The 21,613-nt window shown below is 25.7% G+C and overlaps 1 protein-coding gene across 3 annotated transcripts; it reads right to left on the reverse strand.

Moving 5' to 3' along the window:
- Positions 1–13,827: 13,827 nt before the first annotated feature.
- On the reverse strand, positions 13,828–20,068 carry LOC113552813 (alpha-1,2-mannosyltransferase ALG9). 3 transcript variants are annotated; one of them, XM_026955752.1, is made up of 15 exons: positions 19,970–20,068; positions 19,631–19,872; positions 19,399–19,540; positions 19,096–19,301; positions 18,705–18,818; positions 18,532–18,642; positions 17,443–17,530; positions 17,173–17,379; positions 16,593–16,715; positions 15,868–16,078; positions 15,355–15,490; positions 15,148–15,271; positions 14,897–15,027; positions 14,603–14,760; positions 13,828–14,528 (listed from the first exon to the last, which is right to left on the reverse strand). In XM_026955752.1, exons 2-14 carry the CDS (start codon positions 19,693–19,695, stop codon positions 14,607–14,609), a joined length of 1,812 nt encoding a protein of 603 aa, XP_026811553.1. In that variant the 5' UTR covers positions 19,696–19,872; positions 19,970–20,068; the 3' UTR covers positions 13,828–14,528; positions 14,603–14,606. The 3 variants fall into 3 exon arrangements, with proteins under 3 accessions (XP_026811553.1, XP_026811554.1, XP_026811555.1); XM_026955753.1 differs by lacking the exon at positions 19,970–20,068 and having other exon boundaries at positions 19,631–19,885; XM_026955754.1 differs by lacking the exons at positions 19,631–19,872; positions 19,970–20,068 and having other exon boundaries at positions 19,376–19,516.
- Between the last annotated feature and the right edge of the window lie 1,545 nt (positions 20,069–21,613).

Consider the following 21,613-nt stretch of genomic DNA (forward strand, 5'->3'; position numbering starts at 1 on the left):
TACATATATATATATATATATATATATAATATACAAACGCGTTTTATTGCGCGAACCAGAACTTTCCCTGGACCAACCCCTCTACCGCGTCCCCCGCATCGTAACCGCATTATCGTTTAGTAATAATCATTAATAATATAACATATAGTGACTCGAGTCTATGTGTAAAGGTATACTCACTACAACAGTCATTACTGAACCTAAAAATATAAAAAAAACAGGAGGTAATAATATAATATAATATTACGTTATGCCACTTATATACATAATATTATGATACGAGTTCTTGGCTTCTTGCTGATATTATATATAACGGCTATCGTATGCAGTGCATTTCGATATTATTAACTAAAAAGTTGATAAATATAATATCGAAACCACATCACATATGCGTAATATAAGCACGCATATTTATTTATATATACTAATGAATTTAACGGGCGGAAACCCTTTAAATATAATAAAAACAAAGTGCTACTAAAAACTAAATCTTATGAATTAATTTAAGTATAAAACATAAACACATTTTATACGTTATATTATTATTTCTCTTATATACCACTTTATCAACATAACATAAAACTTAAATCGTTCACGGTTAGAATCAAAATTGACTATTGTCTACGATATTTATATACTATATTTAAATATTAATAATTAACGCGAAATCATTCATCGTCGTCGTGTTTATTTGCTCCAATTTTGTTTAAAAAAAATTAAGACGTCCACCGAGACGTCACAACAACGCGGGGCATGGTGCCGAGTGAGTTGTGACATTGACAATTGAATTGTTTTGCGTTCGAAACAAATGGTAATGAAAAAACAAACAATCGGCAAAATGTAAAAATGACTGTTGCTCACAATACAAAAATTATTTGGTTTTCCACTTCGGCAATATAATTATATTACACGGTATGGGATAACGATGTGTACACAAAAACGCACTCACGTGTGAGGGCCAAGCTTATATTATTATTATTATTCATTTATGGACATTATACCTATCTATGTGATAATAAAAACATATTTTAGTTGTATATCATTATTATAGTCGTTATATATTGTGAAATTCGACGTCACTGTTTATTTTGTCCTTAAACTTAACTCTCAATAGAAATCCGTGTTTTTAACTGATTGTTTTCAATAAAGTGTCTATATAACTTGTTTGAAATTTAATTACACGTGTTGTGTAAGCACCTCCCGGAGCGCAATCGCATTGCAAACTTTGATTGGGTACCGACGTCTTACATGTTCAACTCCGTGACTCCGTTATACATTTAATGGATCTTTTTTTTAGATCTCTTGAACCAAAATATAATGAGTTTTAAGCTATAACAATTTAAAAGTCCTATAATTTTAATTAATAGTTCGTTATATTTTATTAATTATATTATATTAATATTATATATTAATTATATTTTAATTTTGAAACACTTTAATACACTAATATTGTCCCTTGTTTTTATTGTAGTAAATATAGAATAATGAAAAATTGTTTTTTATTTACTTCATATTATGTTTCATAAAACTATCACTTATTGTAGACACTTAATGAGTCATACTTCACGAATAACTTAAAAATACAGATATAAAACAAAATATAGTTAATATTGATTTACAGTAACGATTTAAACGCATTAAAGAAAATTGATTCCCTTTTAAAATACCAACTATATCTCTTCGGGTCATCTATGATACAAAAATTACTTAAGTTAACAATAGTCGTAGGTTCAATATTGCATTAGTAATCACTAATCATTATTAATATAGTGAAGCCATAATCAGTTGGTAATAAATAATAACAAAGTAGATCTAATTAGTTAGTAATAATATGAACTTGAATAAATCTGAACTTACCTAAGCTAGGAATTTAAAAAAGTAACTTATTAATAGGTATATTAGTGTATACAACTTCCATCTACTGCTGTAAGTACCTAACTTATATTATAATCCTCTAAAACTTTAAAACAATTTCAGCGTAGATATAGACCTTCAGTGACCGCTATTATACACTATTTGCCAGCTGACAGCTTACCAATTATTTGATGTGTGACCTATCAGTGATCTGTGAAAACGAAAAATGTTCATTAAATTGCATCATTATAATAGTAATTATTGATTTTCCATATAGATTGTAAATGTGTAAATGTTAAATAATTTTAACCGATGATAAAATCACATAATATAATATGATGATTATTGTGTTGGTACTAAAAAGAAAAAAATTAAACATTTAAACATTTGAATTAATTATCTAGTTAAATCGTTTGTATAATGTGTGTTTATACTTGCTTTAAAAACAAAAAAGTACCTAATTAACCTATTGTACGAATAAAATCATTATGTATTACAAAATGTAGCAATAAATTCGTCAATGATTGGCATTTTTCATACTATTATCTATTTTAGTACTGTACAACAACTACAATATCATAATGTAGGTACATGATAAGTATTCATTTTTCCAGGATAAATCAAAAACTTCTCTATGCTATATATTATACATATTATTATTTATGTATACTGAAAAGTAAACAACGATAATAAAATATATATTTATATTACGTTGTTATACATATTATACACACGATGTCAATATATATTATAAAAGCGCAATACCAATATTAATTAATAACTGTGCGCAATAGATGAAACTCACACCCGAGATATAATAATGATATTTCCCGTTGCTGTGTTACTTTTATCTATCTATATATATATATATAAAGAAAAATGTGCAAAATTATTATCAATTGTAATGTATCATTACACACTCCCCAACGACTGGTGGACTACACGATTAAGTACATTATAATATATTAATAATATTAATAAGTATAACAACGCACTGAATTCAGCTAAATGATTAAATCAATTTGAATTTTTTATTTACCTCCGTTTAACTCTGTGTAATATACCCCCGACGTGTATGATGTTGTACAACTGCAGATAATTATCACGATATTATTGTATGAATTGTTAAGAAAAATTTAATAGGTACATGATGCCCACTTAAAAAAATGTACATTATATTTTTGAATTTTTTTACATAGTTCTGTATCTCTTGTTATTTTCGCCTATATTTACACACTAAACGGCTCAGCCATTTAATGTATTTATTATTTATTAAACGTAATGTATTCAATGAAATGAATGCGAGATAGGTTTTTCGCTCAAGGTCGAAGAAATCTGTGAGCAAAGAGGTATATCACCGCCGCTGTATATTGCTCAGACGCTATTCATGTTTTTTCAACCTTACCGTAATTGAATAATGTAATAAAAAAAGTAATTATTTTATGTAATAACAAAACGGTCAATATACTATGCAAACAATCTCGGGACGTTGTACATCGATGGATTAACTCACACATATATATATCACTTAAATCACAGATATGAAATAATTATTCATCAATATTATTGTTTTATTTTATGACTGGTTATTAAAATGCTGAGGGTCTTAAAATATAATTGAATACTCGATATTCAGAAACGAAGGGCATTCAATACTTTACTTGATGAAATTAAAAATTAAAAGTGGTGACTTTTAAATTGTAATGACGTGTGATCTCCACCATTCAAACGTTATATGACATAATATATTATAATATACAAAAAATACTATTGTCTACAGGTCTGGATTAAGGATGACCTAGGAAAGGCTTAAGAAGGGAGTTAACGTCCACGGAACCCGCGTATGTATAAAGAGCCCATAGTGTTATCAGCTTAAAATTATAATAAATGGTCATTTGTACACTTTATAATGTAAAAATATTGCATACATTTTACCCACGGCTATACAGTTACCATATAATATACCGTCTATAGTATCTATATAACCATGATTTTATGACAAACTAAAGAAAAAAACCAGCAAAATCGTTTTGTTGTTGCCTTGTTAGTAATCTCACTGTAATGAATGTGTTAAATTTAAATTCAATGATTAATTATTGGTATACAAAGAAAAAAATTCTGAGACGTCTCTCAACCTTTTTCTAAAGATATTTTCTAAAATATTTCTATATATTAGTAATTTATTTTTCTATCAGTAAAATAATAAGACTGTTTAACTAAGTTTTGCCAAAATCAAATCGCATATTATATTATGTAACAATAATTGTAAATTATTATAATATTACTAACTATCATTAACTTATAGGTATATCAATAACGTTGAATGGTGTAAATAGGTTCCTGGTACTTATAATTAGCTTAAATGAATCAAAATATTTTTTTTAATTCATTGTGTATAGTAAATAATAATGTATAAATAGGTAATAATGACAAGAAGTTTCACTTCCCTACTAATAATGTAAAAATAATACAATAAATATAAACCTAAGAGATAGGTATATTATAAATTAACACTTAAAAATGGTCTAAATATTTTGAGAAATTGATTAGGTATTTAAGTAATAGAGGAATGTTTAAAGTTAATAGTTAATACAATTAATATTTTTTGAATAATATAACAAGAAGTCAAGAACCATTAGAGAATAAATTGTTACTTATTATTTATTAACTAATATTACTTATTATACTTATATATGAATATCTAATCTAATATTGTCAACATTTGAACTTCAATCCCTCACAAAACAATTATGTGGCTTAATGCTAAATTAATGTTCTATTTTCTAGTAATAAAACCTATTTGGGTTCATAATTTTGAGATTTCAACCTTAGATTTTGGACCTTAAAACGCTTTTAAAAAAAATATGAATATGTATTTTTATATTTCTTAGTAGCTGTAAGAAAAATGAATGTAGACTCGCATTAAATTGTAAAGTTTTTTTGCTTAAAAACAAAATTATTATCATAAATGATACGAACAAAATTAAAATAGGTAAGTAAACGATTTTAAGTATCTATTTAAATACCATAAAAATTGCCAAAATATTTTAAAAATTATATCATGTCTATTAATTGTTTACTAATTTAAAAATTTAGTAATAATTTCATATTTATATAATATTAACAAGAAAATAAAATCAATTCTGTCAAAAACTGATTTTGCGTAAAAATTCTTGTTTTTTTCCTAATTTTGAATATTTAACTATTTTTAGTACTGAACTGATGACATTAAAATTATATTGTTATATTGCTAATATAGTAATAATTATAAAGTTATATGTGTACGCCAATGTAGCTAATGTTCAAACCGGAATAAGAACAGGACTGCCTACATAATATACTTAAACCAGTAGGACAAAACTAAAAACAGTAAATTTTTATTGTTTTAAGATTCTAAGCGGAGTTATGAATGCATTTATGTTATAATGATGATATTCGTTTTATTTTTTATAGTTACGTCTATCATCGCCTTTTGGAGCAGTAAAAATGTTTCAACAAACAACTTTGAGAATGATTTCTATTAGAAAATCTGGTCGATAGTAAACAATTTAAAGTATCTGCTTTTTGAATTAATAAGAAAAACTAAAAAAGCTGAATCTATTTAGGTGTTATTAATTAGATATTAAGTTATATAAGTTAATAACTATATAATACAATATAATATTACAATAATAATAAACAATAAAATATGATAGGTATATGCGATAATATTGTAAAAAATTAGTTGCGTACAATCTACCGTATTATTAATAAAAATATAAATTAATTATAGTAATATAATTAACGTATTAGGTGTAAAAATATATCCATAGAAAAAAAGGGGGAGTCTAATATTACGAAATACACTCGATACCTACAAGTTATAACGATACAACGGCAGAGGTGGCAAGTAACTGGGTACGGCCGGGGTGATGATTATTGCGGTGGTTTGATTTTTCTACTGCTATTTTTAAGTTTAAGAAGAGCGTGGACACGCAATTGATATTCACTCAAATATATGGCCTAGTCTACACCTAAAATTTACAAACAACGCATCCGCCACCATCAGTATTCGCTATTCATATTATACTATTATTTACTTAAGCTGCAAATAATTACATCTTAGTGATATGTGGTTATGATGATGATATTCTGTTTATGTGTGTGCGTGTTTTTCGTTATATTTTACGATTACGCGCATATTTATATGTACCTATAGGATCATACAGGGTCATATAAATTTGAATTGGTATATTCGACGTGGATCGGAATTTCGCGTTGCAACAAAACCTTGTACAATTGTTTGTCGAACAAAGAATAAATGTATACGTTTTATTCGTATTATTGGTATACAATTGACGTTATATATAATATAAATATTATACATACGCGGGGAGTTTTGAATAGCAACAATATGTCAATAGATTATCGCAACAGGTAGAATTTTTCATACGGACATTTGTGTGACTGGAAAATTTCAAGTGATGTTTGCAGCGTTGCCGTCTTCAATACATTTAAATGATAATAATCTTTGGACTTGTAATTAAAATAGCCAAAGTAGGTAACGAATAAACATTATATTCATTAAAATATTATAGTACAATTCTACACTACAATATATTTATACATGCCACATGCGCAGTATACGTACACACCTATATTGTATAGCTGTAACTGTATGACGTAATTATACTCACATATTATGTATATTGTACATGAAATTAATGACTTATATTGACGATATTAATATTTTATATATTAAATGGTTTTATAACTTTTAAGTTATAGGTAAATATCCCTATAATTAAATTAGGAGTTGGATTAAATAAATGATTTTATCAGTAAAAGTTATAAAACAAAATAAATAATTTTGAAATAACTCACGTAACAACGATATACATATTATCAATAAATACATAAAGAAAGAGAAATTATCTATACCTACATAATACATGCATATATTAATATTGTATTAATTATTCGGGAATCAGTTTGAGGGGAGGGCATCAAATCTATCCGTTCATCGATATAAAGAACCTCTTAAATTCCTTCCGAAAAAAATATAATGTAAACGCTAATATGATGCCTAATATTTGTAGGATAAATAAATCTGATACAATTCAAATAATGTACCATGGTTAGGTTAATAATAATATACTATACCTATAAATATTTGAATATTATTTTAAGGAGACTATTAAATTAAATTCTACCATATAATTATTTGCGCGTTATTTAAGTGCATGCATTTTGAAAATGGTTGTGACTTTTAGTTGAGTATAGAGAACCTAGTCTAAATATTGAGCCAAAATATTTTGAAAACTATATCATGTCTATGGAATGTTATTCTAAATGTTTGGTGAAAAATTCAAGTGACAACAGAAAACAGTTATTAGTTTTTGAATTACAACAAAACCGATTTTATCATGAATTGGTATATCATTAGTATTCTTATTTTTCCATAATCGTTTTGATTGTTTTGAAAACTACTGGGAGTCTGGAAATGAAAATTACTCAAAGTACTATAACTAGATCCAATTTTCTACCAGAAACCACCATTGACGTTTAAGATTGCGACGTTTTAGTGCTAAAAAATAGACATATCAAGGGCCGAATCTAGGGGAACGAACCAGGGCATTTGCCCCGGAACTAGGAAATCTTAGTCAGGGACGACAGGGACACCAAATCACCAAATAACAGTGACACAATAGAGGGGGCTGAATTATGAGAGTTAGCTAATTTTATACTTTGCCCCGGTTAAAAAATATACTAGATAATGCAGTGAACATATTATTGTAAAACAACCAAAACCAATGCATTTATCGCTCAGATAGAAATCTAAAATTATTCGAGGTATAACATTTTCCGGTTAGTTTTTTAATTTATTCAAATGTTTTATTGTTAATTATTGTAGTTTGGTCAGCCAATGGTTGATTCTCCTTAACCTAAAAGTACCTACGTGTTATTTATAATAATAAAATGTTTATTGGAGTGTGCCATAAATTTTAGTATATAATCAGAACCGTGCCGTAAGGGAGCCAAGGGGGCCTGTGCATCGGGCACAAATTTTAAGGGGCGCCAAAAAGTTAGGTTAGACATGTCAGTCAATGGAGGAGGGCGAATATTTTTAATTTTGCTCCGGGCGCCAAATTATAACGGCACGGCTCTGCGTATATAATAATAATATACTATGAAAGGAATAGAGTTTGAAACTATTAATTAGACAAGCTCCCGTTAAAATAAAAAAAATTTTCTTTTTTTAATTAACATATTAATTAATAAATTAATACATGAACAGTTTAAATGGTTCCAAATAAATTGAAGTTACTATAGGATAATATAGCAGCCTGATTTCTGTAAGAATTAATCAACCTTTTCGCAATCAAGTCTAAAAACTTTTGATTAAAAATCAACAAAAATTAATCACTTCAAGTTACACGTTCCGTCAAGGGAAATGCCCCTAAATTTTACAGAATAACATAAATATGCCAGTATAGAACGAAATCAAATATCTTGGAATAACCTCTCAACCAAAAGAAAAATAATCAACTCCAACTGCACATTTTTCATCCTCTTCCAGTGCCATAGCCATAGGTGGAGCTCTAGGAGCACAATCCCTCTCCCCGTCGAAATCTTTTTTAATGATATAATGGGTATATAAGAATTGTGATTCTTAAAACATATAACATAAATATATAGTTTAAAATAATGTAACTTGGATACTACTATTTATTTTTATTCGTTGTACATTTGGTATGTACGTCGTACGAATACTAAGAACGCAGACCGCCGCACAGTTATTGTGCTAATTATTATATCGCAACTTCGTGTACAAACAGTGACTTTTGCTATGTTTTTAATCATTTAAATTTGTTTAGTTGTCTCATAATAATCTCCTTTATTTTTAACTATCACATTTGTTTAAAGTCAGCTATTGAAGCTTGTTTTATATTATATTATATGTTTATAAAAGTTAAAAATTATGCTCTTGTATTCTTGTTTGTAATAACTAATAATATTCGAATTAAAAATGAAATTTCATGTTTAAAACACATACTAATATACTTAATTTATTAATTAGGTGATACATTAGTCTACAGTTTACAATAACGTTAATACGTTGTTATGTTAAATGTATATACCGTTAAGTTATTAACATAATTAGACAGTCATAAGAAAAAAGTAGATGTGTATTAAACAGTTAATGAACGAAAGCATCATAAAGTAATAGGTGATACATAGGTATCTACTATATACCATTGCAAAAACTAGAGAAAAAAATTTCCTATTGCGACAACACTATCTTTTTCTAAAACCTCGATTAAATATCAAAACTAAACTACTCCTGTACAACGCTGTGACTAGTTTAATCATAAATCATAATACTATACGCACTATACGCCCTATCAAACCATTTAACATCTGCTGATCATGGCACATCCAAGCTTTAAAAATATATCTAAGGTATTTATATTACATATATTACATATCTACAAATTATGACTGTTAATTACCTACAATTAACTTTGCCAAACTATTCTTAACAAACATGTTCATTCCAATTGTATCTACAACACTATAGTAACCCTGTAGTAAAATAAAACTATTCCAATTTTATTCCTGGCATCCTCTTTACTAAGTAAAACGCAACTAGAATCGCAATTTATTAAACTATAATAAATAATAATTAGGTAAATTATGTATAACCAATAATATATTATATTACAGTTATAATTGTAATTTCCTACTCACACTACTCGTGTATCATACAATAAATATAAATCCATCATAATATTCCTCATTGTATAGATTATTTTGTTTTATATTTATAAAAAAAAATCCTCTATATTAAAATAAATAAATTATTATTGTTTGTGCATATACATTTTCTATAAATAACACACAAAATATTTTTAATTATAGTTTACTATGGTCTATAAAGCTAGATAAACGTACATACCATAGTGTTGAAACAATTATGTAATAACCGTTTGACGACGATTATCACAATTATATTACGAAAATGGTTGCAGTTAGAAATATATTAAATAGGTTTTATGCACAATTTCCGGGGAAATATAATTTAATAATTAACACACAACTACTACTTCAAATCATGATAAACCTTGAAGTCTATGAATCGCAAGTTTTCTAAAACGTCAGGAAAAATAAAATATAAATACGAAAAATGTAATGTTTAATAATTTCGCGCATTGCTTTTGTAAAAATAACACATAATATAATGACAAAATGCACAAACATGTTTACACTTATGCATAGTTGTAAAAGTTACAATTAAAACTGCTAAACGAGTGATTAACAAATATTGGCAGCAGCGATATTTTTTCAAATTTATTTTATGTAATACTTAATGATTCTAATGTAATAATTATGTTGTATGAATATACTTATTATTATGTTGAAAAACCAATATTATTTGATCGATAAAAGTAACAAAATATTGCGTATTATTGAATGTTTGTTTTTAGAAAACGATGAACTTTGTCTTCTAATTACTCACCAAAATGCCAAATGCTAAAACAAATTATCATTTAAATTCAAAATTCAAACACATTTTCAATGTAAAATATAACTATAGACCCAAAAACTGAATAAGCGGTAGTATTGTACCATAATAGCCTATCCATTACGCCGTGTTATCATAATTACATAATATTTTAGAATATATTATTATTTTGCATTATGCAAATATCAAATGTGTAATGCGAAATTAAATACTCACGAAAAAAAAATATTATTTTTTTAATGGATATTAATGTTTTAAGACATAAATTATTCGTATAAATATTTATATTATTACTGCTAGGTATATTATATATTATATTTAATACCTGCTCCTACTAAGTATGTACTCAATGATTCATGACCAATCAACTCAACTGTATCGTTGTAGGTAAACGGGTACCCGGGAATCAACTCGTACGCAGCCAATATATTATACCTTGAAACTTTTAATCCTATTGTCTTCGTCAACAATAAATTTAATCTTTATTGTCTTTATCTGAAATAATATGAAAGTATACGTTAGTACTCGTATACTGGAATACAAAAAAAATATCACACACACGTTAAATTACTTACCATTTGAGTTAATAATATTGTCGTCTATTATTCATGTATTAATATAAGTTAATGTTTGTATAATTGTATTGTTTAGGCAATTGAAAAATAAAATAAAATTTGAAGGGGTTTAATTATTCAATCTAGATACACTATACTATTGTACAAGTCATAAGTCATTATATGCATAAACTTACTAAAATTATTGTTATTATTTGATACAAAATAATTTGTATTTACGTTCTTAGCATTTCAATTTGTCTCCGAAACACTTAATAATAACCATTATAATATAATTATTGTTTATTAATAATATTGGAACCCATACATGCAATAATGTGATTAACGTTTATATTGTAATTAAACGGATTATATTGTATGATATTGATGAATTGTAACTATTTTGATTACATTTTTTTTTCTTTATTAAACTCAGACATTGAAATAATTTTGTTTATTTATTTTTCAACTTAGGTATGTTAACGAACGACTTGATATTTCTACAGATTAGTAACTAGCACTGATTTATGTTTACCAACAGAAAATTAAATTATTCATAAGAAGCAAGTCAGTAGCTTACATTAATAGTCTACCACTTACCAGTTACGTAATTTTAAACCTTTGGCCGATGCGAATTCACTGTTATTAGGTAATTCCTGAAATCTAAACTTCTATTTAATAGACATAATTTATGTAGGTAGCAGGTAAGTACTGTAATGGATGTGCAACACCAACACACCATTGCAAAAACCATAAACATACGTCTTAGTAGTTAGTACAATAGTAGGTACCTACACACCTACGACCTACTATATAATAATATTCACTGGGCATATTATAGTCAACAGCACAATATACAATATACATTCACATAAAAAGTCATATTATAACTATAAAAGAAACACGACACACATGTCAAGTTCAGTTTCAGTAGTTTTATGTCAACATAGTCAACAAACTCCGGATGACTATGATTCGTAATTCTTTATTCGAAACCGCATTTTACCCATACGCGGGACCACAGGGACTCATGGTACATTGGTACAAGCACACAATTGCACGCCCAAATATTTTATAAAAGGGCTATTTTAATTTAGGGTTTAAGGACCACTGAGTTCTAAAACAAAATATGAATGTACAAATATCAGTGGCGGGTCGTAGTAGTTTAGCACAGGAGTGCGATGAAAAAATTTGAGAACAATAATACATCACACAAAAAATTAAAATGATAAAATAATAATACAAAATTAAACACGTCGCACGTCATTGCCGTCCGATTTGAGCGACAAAATTCACCGCACATCATATGCATTAAGCTTCCTAGCCGCCGCGCCACCGTGGTAATATTATTATTACTCGTATATTACACCTTTAGTTTATACGGGAGACCGGTATTTTTATGTGCGATTCAAAATGTCGCACAAGCTGCAGCGTTGCATAGGCCTATGTAGCTATCTATATACCCGTATAATAACATCGCGAGTTCGTAACGATATTCTAATAAATTATGAAAATAATTTTAATAATAATTAAAAATATATTTAATTGTTAATTTGTTAATGTATAATATAATATGCAGTATGCACTAAAATATGTACCTATTTACTTTGTTAAGCCCCTGTAAGCCCCCCCCCCCGATCAACGCCTATGGACCGCACCATAACAAATATAGATTTCTTAAAAAAAAACGATACCTACTATATTTTTGAATATTTGATTTTTTGAGCAGTTTTTAAAAATGATAATTACATGTTATTTTTTTTTAGATTTAGTATGCATATTTTTTATAGTTTTGAAGTACATTAAATTTATAGCCCTAGTTATCAGAAATAAAAAAATGATATTTCTTATTTGCAAAATTAAGTTCAAATAATTCAAATTCAAAATGTTCGAAGCTTTTCACATTTTAATTCTAATGAAAAATAGTGGATTTTTTTTTTTTTGAAATAATATTTATTAGTAAGTAGACTCAAATGTTGATATGTATATGATAGTATAAGTGCAAAGAAATATCAAAGTAATGAAGTCAATTTTTTAAAAATCACATTATAAGAAACATAAGAAAATCAGCTTAAAAATATATTTTTATTCAAAAGAAAGTATTTTTAGATACTTTTTTTAAAAGTTATACATGAACTAGTTAGATGAGTCATTTTTTTTAAACTTTTTTTGTTTGTAACTAATAAATAAAAAGTTAAATTTCAAATTACCACATAATTTATTTTATTATAATTCATTCTGAGAAATAATACAACTTTTGCAAAATTTAAGAAAATGGATTGCATTATAATATAATATAATATATGTTTTTATAAAAGGAAAATGGTATAAAATAATTATAAACAATTACTTCTTTTTTTATTTCAATAATAGAATAATAAAATATAGAAATAAAGATATTACAAAGTACTAAGTAGGTTAGTTAAACCACGTATAACAATACTTAACTTCACATGTCTGTGTCAATTTCAATATATAATTAAAATGAATCTCAAATTAAATGTCACCAAATTAAAATTTATTTAGTTTAAACTAAATATACAAAAGCATAAACTAAACCTAACTTAATACTAAATGCATAATTAATATTTCAGAATAGTTTATATATTTTACAATTTTGAGATGAATACAATATTATGATTGCTAAATACTCAAATAAGTTTTAAAAACATGGTATATTATGAGATCATTTTTTACAATTATTTTAATTTTTATCTTTAAATATAAAATAAAAATTAGTTTCATGTCCAAATATTATTATAACTTTAAACTATACTAAGATAATACAGCTAAAAAAATGTGTAAAGAATTTTTTTCAGATTATAGTCAATAAAGTTTAATAGTATAGTTGTCTGATTGGACACCACCATTTATTTATTTATGAAGGAGGAAATGTATAAACAATAAATTTAATTAATCTATATCTTTATATTACCATAAATTTGAAAAAGATATAAACATTATAAGCTATATAAAGATATAAAAAGGAGTTTGGTAATGTGTTTTTTGATTTGAAAACATATATTTGGTAAATAGTTGACTATAGTTTCCTGCTTATAGAAACTAGCACTAAAAACGACGTCTCACCCGTATGTTTTATTTGTCTTACAAGTGCGTAACATAATAAATTTATGCTCAGAAGTTCTCATTTAGCTTTTAATTTAAGTTTTATTATTATGGTCTAATAAAAGTAACATTCAATATAATAATAAAACTTAACAAAGCTAAATGAGAACTGCAGAGCACAAATTTGTTATGTTATGCACTTGTAAGACAAAAACAACAAATTTGAATTGAATGAGACATTTCCTTAAAGATAAAATAATAAAATTTGTTTATCATAATTTAGGACTATATCAATTTATTCTAATAATAGTAATTTTTATATTATATGTATTAAAAAAAAAAAAAAAAATCAAAATCAATATTACTAAGATTCAGCAACTTAACATACATGAAACTAAAACCTATAATATGCTGTTTGGCAGTGTACTTATCAATAACTATGTTGGTATACGGAGTAATAAACATTGTATGTATCACATGAAACCTTGAATGCTAAGACTTCGAACAAATAATTTAACAATTTTATTGTGCAATAACATCATTGACACCTAAATATATAACAAAAACAATTTTATTTATATCATATTACAACTAAAATTGTATTTATTTAAATATTTTTTACTTGTCTAAAAACCATAGTTTATTGGTGAACCATTTTCTGCGTGTGCCTTAGTGTTCATTTTATTAAAATCATTTCGCATAAGGAGATTATAAGATGAAAACTTAACATTTTCTTCCCAGAAAAATGGAAAGTAAAATGTTCTATATAAAGTTGGTGTTCTGTAATATCATAATAAAATTAAATTAGAAAAAATTAAAAAAAATTGATTAAAAAATATTAGCAAGTATTACATTACATAAGTTTTTGATTTGTTCAACAAAATTACTTTTTAAGAATATAATTGCAAATTCTTACTTTTTGCTATCTAGAAATGGTATAGATTTCCAAATAGTCCATTGTAAATTATTTTCAGAATAATTAGGTTCCAATTCTGAACTTTGATTGTTGTTCAGATCTATTAAGAAATGACATAGTCTAATATCGCTCTGAAATCAAAGTAACATCAGTAAAAGAACAATAAAGTTTACTTTATTAATGTGTACATCATAAATTATATAGGTAAAAATGTAATATATTTCAGCAAAATAAATAGTGAAAACACTTACATATTTATCTAACTCTTCTTTATTTTGATCATTGTAATTTTCAACAACTTTGTACAAAGACTCCTGACTAAAACGACCAGGTAAAAGTCCTCGAAATTCTGATCTAATAAAATGCATTTTCCATCTATAATAAAAATGTTTAAATATTATAACAGACTGTTTTCACAAAATATCAAATTAATAAGAATTAAAAAAATATATAGTCACCTATCATTTGGTAAAAAAAATGATGAAGGATATCTATGCCATTCTTTGCCAACACAAACATTTATTACATCTGATTCAGGCAATGTAAGATAATCATTACTCAATTGTGTGTACGTGTCAATAGGTGCATGATATGCTAAACATAATATACAAAAATAAAAAAATTATACATACTAATAAGGTTTCAGTACAGTGGTTATAGCCGGGATTTTAGTTTGACGGGGAAGGATGATAATTTGTTATATAGTTTATAGGGTAGACCTAACTAGGATCGCTTATAAGTTTGGTATACTAATAATGTGAATATATAACTTTTTAAGCTTTTGCAGCAACCTACATATAAATTAGATCATTAATACATGGTAACATCTTATATAATATGTATACACAAAAAAAGCATTATTATATTATCCAGAAATTTTTTAGAGGGCTGCTTTCCCTCGGTTCTCCCTAGCTACAACACTGTTTATGTATTATATATTTTTAATCATGATTTAAAAAAAAAAGACAAACCTTTAACTAAAAGAATGCTTCGTGACAGTCCCATTAATAAAAATACAAAGAGAAAAGGTATATAAACATTATCAATCAACTTGTTATACAGCTTTAGAAAACTAAAACGGTTAATAACACTTGAATGCAAATTCATATCTTTAATATATTCTAATAATATAGAAGATGCCAATTGTATTAATGGATAAACAGGAAATAAAAATCTTTCTTCCTAAACAAAAAAAAACATAACTATTATTTATTATTAAATTATAAATGATACATTTTAAAATATATTCACTTTTTTTGGTATAACATACTACACAAATTATTAAGTATAACATTTAAATATTCATAGAAAACTATTTCCAAATCAATTTTGAGGCCTATTTGAGTTTATAAATTACAGATATAAAGTTGTGCCAAACCATCACAAACTAGAATCATTCATGCATTTCAATCCATTATCCTATATTCACTAACCTCCACCCCTTAGTACATTTCTAACATTTCACAGTGACTTTAAAATTGAAATGATCAACACGACTGCATTTAACAACTACAAAAATGTCTATACCTTTTATATATTATAACCTAAAGTCCTCAAATCATTATCATTTTGTAAATTAATTTTCATATCATATCATATCATGTCTGCTTATTATACACAAACAACAGACTATAATTTATCTATTATAATAACAAAAAATATATGTATTCATAGAGTTAATAAAAATATACTTTACCTTATGTGGTTGTAATATAAATACAAAAATCCATAAATATAATGGTGATAAATATAATATCCATATTGAATTATTATTAATATTGCTTTGTTTAGAGAATCTGATCCCAAGTTTTGTAAGAATCTAATAAAATAATTTAATCAATATTATTTATATAAAATTAAAATGTTGTTTATCATGAATATTTATCAATGACCAAAAATTAAACAAAAACTTTTTTAATCCATCAAAAAAATAATAACAATTCAATTCACAATGTTATTATTTATTGCTATTGCAAATATTATTTTTTAAAACTGTTATACTTATTTGATTCTATTGGAAACAGGTTATTCAAATTCAATATTTATAATTTTCTTATACATTTAAAATTTAAAAGTTTAAATTAATTTGTTAAATAAAACCAAAATCAATTGCACAGTATAAAATAAATAATCATTATACGTTTAATTCAATGTATAAACAACAAAATAACTCAACATTTATAATTTGAAAAAATAGATATTATCAACAACTACCTAATACTTAAATATAACCTTAAGATAAAAGATAATTTTATTTTAAAAATTAATGAACATACCTTTCTCAATACAATAGCAATAGGAGCCATCAGCGATAGTATAAATACAACGTTGAAATTAAGAACACCATTAAGTACATAAAAACTCCAATGTTCTGTACCATATAAATCAGGACCATGACTCGTGAATAGATTATAAAAAACAATATTAAAAGGAGCTATTACAAACTTGCCATAAAAATATGAATCAGTAGCAACTTGATAAACCTATAAAACAATAACCTTATCAATGCTATATCATTAAAACCTCAAATGTTTTTTCGCACTTACTAAAATTGACCCTAATGATATAAAACACCATTTAATGAATAACATATACTTTTTGTTTTTAAAAATGATATCACATGCAAGTGGTAATCTAAAATCAAACATAAAATTTAAAATATATTATTTATCCCATAAGACATTTTATCTGTTTTGGAGTATTAAATATTATGTATAATTTAGATATGTTTTTTTTTATCATTTTGAAGATATAATACAATTTGTACCAAACTACTACTAAATTATTAGTTATTAATAGGGCCCGGATTTCAATGCAAAGTGCATATTTTTTTGGTTGATGTTACACAATGCTTTCTAAGTACATAATTTGTTTCATGTAACGAGGGTTTCAAAGCTACAAATTTTATTTTGCATTATTTTGCATATTTCGTTGTTTTTTCATTTTTAGGTCATTTTATTGGTTTTTAATGCATGTTTGTTCAATATACAATAAAATTTAGTCTATCCAAAATATTATCTAAAAATAAATCGTACAAAAATATCAGAAGAATTAACTACAAACGATATTTGTCACATGAAATTTGCTCCTATTACATCTGTGGACGTCGAAAGGAGCTTTTCAATGTACAAAAATATTCTTTCGATAATAGAAGATCTTTGATGTTAGAACATATTAAATAATATTTTATTATTCAATGCAATGCTCAAAATTTAGTAAGAACAATAGACTTACTTAGAATTTTAATTTTACATACATTTTAATATATACATATTTTGGTATATTTGAAATGAATAATATTTCCCCAAAACAGCCAAAACATGTGCGTGTCAGCATCAAGTCATCATTTCAAATTTTCAGTTTTTTTTTTTAATAAAATAATAAATAATAATTATATGTTATTTATAAATTACAAATTGAATAAAAAAAATATACGGCATTTTAAGGTCATTTTTGTAGTACAATGCATTTTTTAAGGGCATTTTTGGCTTTTTTTTAAAGCATATTAGTATGGTTTTAAGTGCATTCAAATCCGGACCCACTAATAACTATAACTATAACTATATTACTTAATAAACTGAAGGATAATCTAAAAATTAATTGATAATAACGTAAATTAAATATATCTTACTAACCCAATTAAACATGAAAATGGCCAACTTAAAAATGTTGATAGTGCAGTTGTAAAAATTGCAAATTCATAATTTTTGTTTAACCAAGCGCCAATAATTAAGAAAGTCATGTACCTAGAAAAAGTGAATTTTTAATCAATTTCTCTATTTCAAAACTATTTAAATTTTAATCTCACATAGAAAAGCTTGAAGGCAAATATGCAGTAGAAGCTATGAACATTCCAGGACTAAAAACTGTTATGAATAAATAATAATTGCTAACAGTGGATGAAATTTTTTTTGATATAGCTCTAAAAAAATTAATAAATATCACTATCAAATAAACAACATTTAATCAGAAACATGCTCAGAGTGAGGATGGGATTATGTAATGTTACCTCTACCATTGCTTTTATTTTCTGAGTATAATATAAACAAAGTCGAGATATAATAATATATACATACAAAAGTATATAATATACATACATTAAATATATAAAATATAAAAATGTTTATCAATCCCACCCTATTTTAGAAATCTGAACATGCCACAGCATTCGATAATGTTTAATATTAAATAAAATATACTTGTAAAAGTATAGTTCACAAAGAGAACTCAATAAGGCAAGTACACAACGTATTAGGTAAAACAACATGATTTTTCTAGTGTTAAACAAGGCTTTGTAAAGGTATACGGGTACTGCATGGATAAGTATGTATAAATATGATCGAAGTGCATAAGGAGGCGCATATTCCCAGGTTTGAAAACCACTGTTGAAAACAAAATAATGAGTCTAAAACAGAATATTAAAAATTGGTAAATTGATTTATTTGATAATTGAATAAAAAATAACAGCATTATAATTACAGAAATAATTCTATTGGATTTACCGGTTCCCAGTAGTTAAATGTTTCATCACAGTCTGAAATGTGAACAAGAAACGCAGCAAAAAATCTTGCAGTCAAAATAATTTTCAAAGGTGCGTCAAAACGCATAAACCAGTCTTTTTCATGGATGATTGTATCATTTTTTCTACACAAAACACATCGGTCATATTTAAAATTCAATCAATGTGATATTTTAAAAATGTATAATCTAAAACAACGTAGAATTATTAATTACTCGTTTTTTTTCAATTTCAGTTTCTTCGCTTCTTTTTTGACTTTTGGAGTAAGCTTTGAAGCCATAATTGAAAGTCAAAATGTGAATAGTTGCAAAATATATCAATGGAAAATCATTATTTCATTATGATGTTCTCCAAAACCTGTCAACGTACACAACATTCGGTATTCGAATAAGTATCAATATCGAATTATTACATCATCCAACTATCCGAGTGATTATTTTGAATTTTTATTACAAATCTACATAACATTATTATCAACATTAGAAATTGATTTAATAAGTATTATCAATTATCAATCACCAACTTAACAAATAGCGATTATAATTATTAATTACCCATAGGTAATCGTCGTAATGTAGGTACATCATCAAAACCAAAGTTTACCTATTAGTATTATTAAATATTAATAAATATTAATTACACCTCAATTAAAACATGAAATATAAATTATGAATACATTGATATCATTAAATTATTATCAATTGATAACGATAAGCAAACGCCGTTTTACCGGATATAAAAATTAAAAAATCAGCTTATATCACTTCTAGCATGGTCACTAGATGAAAATCACAATGACTGTATAGACCATAGAGTACCGTCTACACTATACACCATACTCCCATAAATTGAATATAGATTACTCTATGGTTGAATAGACTATAAAGAATAGAGATCTTCTATTCTTCTTTACATCGACACATCATGAAAAATAGTTGAAAATAAACATATTTAAACAATTATGTTTTATGCATTGTATATAATAAAAAAATGTCCATTTTTAAATTCCAATTAACTATACAAACAAAATCAATGCTTGTACCAACCGGCAACCATACATTTCAGAGGGGGTTTGGGGTTCTATATACTCCACTGTTATGGTCCACAGTGACAGTATTATAAATATCTTGTATTACTCAATACTCATAAGCTATTAATCGTTTAAATAAGTATAATTTCGTCTAAATTTAAACTTAAAACGTCTAAAATATATAATTGTCTAAATATTTTTAATTTTCAAAACTTAGTATAAAATAAAGTTTTTATTAATTTCTAACTACAAAATAGTTTGCAATTTTTTGTGATTTCGCAAATGCTGTCAAAATTATAACTACATACACAATAAAAAAAATTGTGCCTATGTATATTTAATATTTTTATACAGTTATAAGAACAACTTATATGATCTTGTATTAAATTCCAGGATAATTCTATTTGACAAATAGTAAATTTATAATAAGTTTATTAATAAGCTTTGTATTTAACTACAATTTTTAAGTATTTTAACACAACGAGTAATTTTATATCGACATTTATAGAAAAAAAAACTAAGAATAGTTGAAAATAGATTGTAAATAGAAAATAATAATAAAAATATTTGGTCAAAATTGTAATTAAATGGTCAGGCATTTACTGTTAATAGTTTTCGAGTTACATCAAAAAAACGAAATTGATTTTGTCTAAAATGAAATTAAAGACTTCTCAGTTTTCCTATTTATTTTTTTGTTTTTTTTTCGACTATAAAAAAAACCTACTGATACTTATTTTAAATTAAATTTTTCATTTCAGTTAACCATTTCGATGAAAATGGGCGTATTCGCGTAATTTATTATTATTTCTGCACAGCTAGGTGTTACCTTTCTTGCAATCCGATACTGCACAATATGATACATATTGTATGGAAATGTTCTTCAAGGTTGTGTAGTGATAATATAGGTTGCAGGTAATAAATCGTCAAGTCTAGTTGCTATACAAATAAAATAACCGATGTCAATAATGTAATGAGTAATGACTTTGTACTTTTTTATTGGTATTTAGGTAGTTGTCTCAAAAAAGCCTACTTTGAAATGCACACCATCACCACATTCTAGCTTTTAAACAATTGTCTTACAATATTCCTCTTGTGTTACAACTGTTTTAAATATTTTTACAAATAATATTTCTATCAGCATTTAAAATACTTTAAAAAAATATCTTTT

Source organism: Rhopalosiphum maidis, chromosome 2 (assembly GCF_003676215.2).
Source record: "Rhopalosiphum maidis isolate BTI-1 chromosome 2, ASM367621v3, whole genome shotgun sequence".
Taxonomy (NCBI): domain Eukaryota; kingdom Metazoa; phylum Arthropoda; class Insecta; order Hemiptera; family Aphididae; genus Rhopalosiphum; species Rhopalosiphum maidis.